Source organism: Cervus canadensis, chromosome 18, assembly GCF_019320065.1.
Source record: "Cervus canadensis isolate Bull #8, Minnesota chromosome 18, ASM1932006v1, whole genome shotgun sequence".
Classification (NCBI taxonomy): domain Eukaryota; kingdom Metazoa; phylum Chordata; class Mammalia; order Artiodactyla; family Cervidae; genus Cervus; species Cervus canadensis.
In genome coordinates, this window is record NC_057403.1 from 26,870,421 (window position 1) to 26,876,454 (window position 6,034).

Sequence of the window (6,034 nt, forward strand, 5' to 3'; positions counted from 1 at the left end):
AATATCCTGACCCAAGTTTCTTCACACCACCACTGACTTTTCTCTCAAGGACTTTTTTCTTGCCTATTATAGACCTGAGCCCTCAATTGCTTTAGTCAGGGCTCACAGGAAGCATCTTATCTTGCTCTGTAGACCTCTGCCTGTGTTGCACGTTCAGACCCAACATGTGGAAATCACCCACTTCTGATTCAGGGCAAAAGATAAAGCTAAAGGATTCTGTAGTTGATACAGCATACCTTGGCAATATGGCAGGTTTGTTTCCAGACCACTGCAATAAAGTGAATGTTGCAATCAAGTGAGTCACGAATATTTTGCTTTCCAGTGCATGGTGGCTCGATGATAAAGAATCCATCTGCCAGTGCAGGAGATGCAAGAGATGTGGGTTCAATTCCTGGGTCTGGAAGATCTCCTGGAATAGGAAAATGGCAACCCACTCCAGTATTTCCTGCCTGAAAAATTCCAAGGACAGAGGAGCCTGGCGGGCTATAGTTCACAGGGTTGCAAAGAGTTGGACATGACTGAGCATACATACACACACACACACACACACACACACACAGGCACACAAAAGCTTATACCATACTTTAGACTGTAAACTGTACAATAACATTACATCCAATAAAAAAAAAAACTTTTTAAATTTAGAAATACTTTGTTGCTCTTTGCAAAGTGTTGCTCTTAGAAATACTTTGTTGGCCATATATGGCTGCCACAAACCTACAAATGGTGGAAACCACAGTATCTTGGAAGTACAATATAAGGAGGTATACCTATTAATGAACTCTGCCGTCTTACAGACACTGGGTAGGGAAGGCAAGGAATTCCACGGCTCTGATGTCCCAGGATAAAAGGGCTTGTAGCTTACCACAAGCAGTACTAGCCACGAATGATGGAAATGTCATAAACCACAGGGAACAACATGATAACCCTCACCCAGTGGATGAGTTGGATTTAAGAGACCCACTGCTGTTCTTTGCCCCTTAAGCTCGGCACAGGAGAACTTGCCCTGGTTCTGTTTCATTGTTCCCCTTTTTGAGCCCCCTTCTCCCCAAAACACAGTAACCCAGGCTGGCAAATCTAGTCTCATACGGCCACACTTAAGCTCCCATTTCCTTTCTCCGCAGCTGGCTGTCCGGCTCGCCTCCTCCAGTACCCTGCCAGGGAGGCGCCCCCGCTCTGCAGCTTCTGTAGCCTTTTATCAAAGGCTCTGCGCACAGCTGAGGAGGAGAAATAGAAAATCAAAGGGTCGATGCAGGCATTGAGAGCAGTGAGCATCACGGCGCAGACCCGCCACCTTTCGCTGGTCTTATGGAAGAAGCCCACCACGTGAGACACATTGTAGGGCCCGAAACAGACCAGGAAATTGAACAGCGTCGCAACAACCAGCACCACGGCTCTCCAGCGCTTCCGGGTCGGTGCTTGCGGCTGGGAGAGAATGATTCGCACCAAACGCCAGTAACAGAAGATGGTGACCCCCATGGGGATGAAAAAGAGGAGGAGGCACAGTTCCAGCCGCACCGGAAGCACCACGCGCAGCTGCTCTTGGGTGAAGTTGTCATAGCAGACAGGGAGGCTGTTGGCCTCGCGCGACGAGTTGGTTGGTAAGTACTGGACAATGATCACAATGCTACAGTGTCCGAAGGACAAGAGCCAGATGGCCACGGCAGCGATCACTCCGTACACGGGCCGGCGGTTCAGCTTGTACTGCACGGGGAAAGCCACGCTGCGGTAGCGCTCCACGCTGATGCCCACCAGCAGCCACGTGCTGCAGTAGATGCTGCAGTGGAAGCCGAAACCTGTGAGGGCACAGAGCGTGTTCCCCAGGGGCCAGGCGAAATCATGCGCAGCCTCAACCATCTTGAAGGGCAGCAGCAGCAGCAGCAGGAGGTCGGCCAGCGTCAGGCTGAGGAGGAGGATGTGGATGGGTGCGGGGTGGGGCCGGCAAACACGCCCCACGAAGGCCTGCAGCGCCAGGAGGTTGGCAGGGAGACCGAGGACGAAAGATAGAAAGTAGACAAGGAGAAGTCCCAGGTTTTGGGGACTTGGGGCCATCCTTCCTGAAGAGACAAAAGATGCTGTCAGAATTCTCTCTGACTTTGAATTTCCTAGCCCCAGATCAAGGCGAATCGGACTCTTTGCGTCTCCCCTCTGTTTCACTAAGGGATTATTGCCTACCCTGCAGACGGAACACTATTCTTCTTCCTGGGTGTCAGGGAGAAAGAACTTGTCCTTCTTCACAACAAAATTGTGCTTTTTTGCTTCACAACAAAATTACTTCTTTAGAATCTACACAACAGAATTACACAAGAAAATTATTTCTTTAGAATCTTTCACTTCTCCATTTCCACCCTGCAAATTGAGAGAGAGCGAGAGAGAGAGAGAGTCTTAAGAGTTTTGATGTCTCAGAAGCTCCCACAGGAAAAGTTCTGAGGTCTCCAAGTCCCCAGTAGAAAGGGGGACTTCCCTGGTGGTCCAGTGGTTAAGAATCTGCCTGCCAATGCAAGGGACACGAGTTCAATCCTTGGTCTAGGAAGATTCGCCTGCCTCTGGGTAACTAAGCCCATGTGCCCCAACTACTGAGCCTGCATACTCTAGAGCCCATGCTCCACAACAAGAGAAGTCACCACAATGAAGGGTCGGTCTCCCCCACTCATTGCAACTAGAGAAAGCCCCTGCACAGCGACAAAGACCCAGAGCAGCCCAAAACAAATAAACAAAAAATTTTTTTTTCAAAAAAAAAAAAAAGGACACTGTGTGAGGGCTGTGCGGTCCTCTGTCTTAAGTACCTAGAACTGTGCCCGACACATAGCAGATGCTGAATCAACTTCTGTCAGTCAATGAATGGCTGTGTGAACTGTGGTTCCTCACGAAGACTGGGTAACCCCAAGACTATCTCTGAACATTTCCAAAATCTACTTGACCTGCTTGTGGCTTTTTCCTCTCCTGATCTTTGACCTCTTTTCTTTTTCTTTTCTCTCCCCAAGTCACAGGGCTTGAACACAAGATTCTCAGCTTCACCTCTGAAAATGGGAGTTTGGTTGAGCTTGAGGGGAAAGCAGCTCAAGCCCAAGGTGAGCCTCAGATGCCCCCCTTCTCAGTTCTATGCGGAGCCATTCAAAGACAACCTGTAGATTTCAGGTAGGGTAACAGAGGAGCCTGACCGGGACCAGGATTCTAGTCCAGGCCATGCCATGGATCAGTCATGTGACTCTGGGAATCATTCTAAGTCCTCCCAGCATCGGCTTTTTTCCTTCTGCTTCACATATAACCATTGATTTCACCAGAACCACCACAGTTCCCATAGGCTGCCAGCCAGTTCACCCCTTCTCCCCCTTAAAGAAAGCATATACGTGAGATGTATGTCAATCAAGAATAACCTTTAATCTCCTTATACACACTATTGTGTGCTTCGTAGGTGGCTCAGTGGTAAAGAATTTGCCTGCCAATGCAGGTTGGATCGCTGAGCCTGGAAGATCCCCTGGAGAAGGAAATGGCAACCCACTCCAGTATTCTTACCTGGAGAATTCCATGGACAAAGGAGCCTGGTGGGCTACAGTCCATGGGGTAGCAAGAGTCAGACACGACTTAGTAACTAAACAACAACAACAACACACTGCTATATCTCAGATGGACAGCCAGCAAAGTCCCACTGTACAGCACAGGGAACTCTGCTCAATGTTAGGCAGAAACCTGGATTGGAGGGGCGTTTAGGGGAGAAGGGATACACGTATATGCATGGCTGAGTCCCTTTGCTGTTCACTTGGAACTATCACAACATTGTTAATTGGCTATTCTCCATTATGAAATAAAAAGTTTTAAAAAAAAGAGTAATGTTTAATCTCCTTTCATTCATCATTAACAAGTGTACATTTAAAATTAACTTGAGTCCTTAACCTGTTACTGGTAACATATTACTGGTGGCCCACCCGTGTATCTCACTTCTAAATTGGAAAAATCTCAGAAGTAGAGGGCCCTGTGAAAAGGGAGACTACCCAACTCAGTGAACTCACCTTTTCTGTTCCTCCTGTGCTTGCCTGTGCCTTGGCCCTCACCAGCACCCTCTCTCCCTTGACTTATCCTGGCCCCCTTTCATTTCCATGACCTTCTTCCCTCCTCTCCTTCTAGAGTCAACCCCATACTCTGCTCCCTCTTCCTAAGTTTATCTACCCAAACTCCTTCCATCCCCCTTCCACCTACAGTTGTGATCCCAACAGCCTCTTCCTTGAGCACAAGCAAAGTCAGGAGCCTTGCCTTTTCCTGGAAGCAGATGGATGGCTTTGCAAATATGTCAGGTCTCAGAAGCAAGTCGAACCTTGTCTAACTGCACCACCTTTCCACTTCCCCCAAAAAACAACAGTTTTTTATACCTAGAGGAGCCACGTGGTCAAAAAGAGAAAGGTCAATAGTTGAGCTCTTGCCAAGGCAACTCTACCTGGATCCCCCACCAAATTCTGCCCCACCAAACATATTTCTTCCAGAATCCAGATCGTAGTCGGTCTTTTGAGCTTTCTCCTCCTTCTGCTTTCCAAGTAATCTCTTCTCTCTCCTTTCTGTGGGCCATTATTCCAAACAATTTTGCACACTCATCCACTTCCTGCTCCCTCTGCTCTTTCCTCACCTGTCCCCCCCCACCCCCACCCCATCTTTTCTCTCAAGGCCCCTGGCCTGATCAATTTCCTGTTCTCTTTCCAGGCAGCTCTGGCTGGATCTGGTTAATATCTTGAGCATTGTCTGACTTCCTCTGGCCCTTTAGGTCCCTTCTTAACAGATATTTTTTCCTTGGACTCAGACTATCCATGTAACATGTAACATGGACTCAGTCCATGTTGCTGCCAGGCAGCCTGTTTCTGGCTCTTCTCCTCTCCCTTCTTCTCCCCTCTGGAGTCATTCCCCTCCCACCATGATCTCTGTCCCGCTTGGATCACCCTCTCTTCTCACTGTTCTCTCATTAACCTGTTTAGGGTCCACATTGTTCCCTGCTAGCATCTCAAGGCAGACATACAAGATACTTATCTCTCCTCAGGAAACGTGCTTATCTATCCACTGGCTGCCTGACACTTCCAACAGAGGCTCTGGTTCTCTCCCCATGACCCAGGAAACATGACCCTCAGCTGTTTCTCCTCCAGAAAGGATCTCTTCTCACTTAGCTCATCACTCCCCACCTTGGTACCCACGTGGTCTCTCTACATTTCTGCAGCCTGCCCTTTGTAACCCGCGTGGTGTGTATCCTAGAATGGGCACCTAGGAAGTGGTTTTGATGCTTGATACACAGGAGACGAAGGCAACATAATTATCTTTCGTTCTCTACCAAGGTATTTTGTGCTGTTTTACTGTCTGCATGTGATTGAGCAAGAGAAACTTACTGGAAAGGTGAAGATGGCCGGATAAGGATAAGGCTGCTTTCATCAGCTTAAAATGCTGAGAGAGGGATCTCTTTTCTCCATCCTCATCCCCCAGCCATGCAGACCTGCAGAACCCTCTCTTCTAGCAGGTGCCAGGACCCTGGGCCATTTTCAAAGCCTCAGGAATCTCTTAGGAAACCCCCTTTTGGCTTGGAAAATGGCAGTGCCTCCTGAAGTGAGTCTAGGTAAGGTCAGTTCTCCTGGAAATGACTATTTTGAAGTCTGTCCTTAGGAAAAGAAACTAGCACAGTCCCTTGATTATGATAGGCACGTGATCATTGTTGTTTAGTGGCTAAGTCATGTTCAAGCATTTTGCGGCCGCATGGACTGTAGCCCCCCAGGCTCCTCTGTCCATGGGATTTCCCAGGCAGGGATACTGGAGTGGGTGGCCATTCCCCCCTCCAGGGGATCTTCCTGACCCAGGGATTGAGCCCACATCTCCTGCATTGGCAGGCAGATTCTTTACCGCTGAGCCACCAGGGAAGCCCAGGCACTTGATTACTTGTGGCTGGGAGTAGAAGGACTGGAGTTGGATGTGCCTGTAAGAGCTTATTAGCTGATGATACTAGCAGAGTGAGTCAGAACCTGTGCTTTTTACCTTCTTTTTTTAATCTCCATCCTGTTCCCCAAGT

At 48.6% G+C, this 6,034-nt stretch overlaps 1 protein-coding gene across 1 annotated transcript; it reads right to left on the reverse strand.

The window, feature by feature from the left end:
• Positions 1-1,083: 1,083 nt before the first annotated feature.
• On the reverse strand, positions 1,084-4,311 carry LOC122421288 (free fatty acid receptor 2-like). The gene is made up of 2 exons (XM_043437153.1): positions 4,198-4,311; positions 1,084-2,057 (listed from the first exon to the last, which is right to left on the reverse strand). The coding sequence occupies exon 2, from the start codon at positions 2,050-2,052 to the stop codon at positions 1,084-1,086; it is 969 nt and encodes a 322-aa protein (XP_043293088.1). The 5' UTR covers positions 2,053-2,057; positions 4,198-4,311.
• Positions 4,312-6,034: the final 1,723 nt, after the last annotated feature.

Coding starts and splice junctions, on each gene's coding strand:
- LOC122421288 (XM_043437153.1), bottom strand. CDS start 2,052: ATGGCCCCAAGTCCCCAAAACCTGGGACTTCTCCTTGTCTACTTTCTA.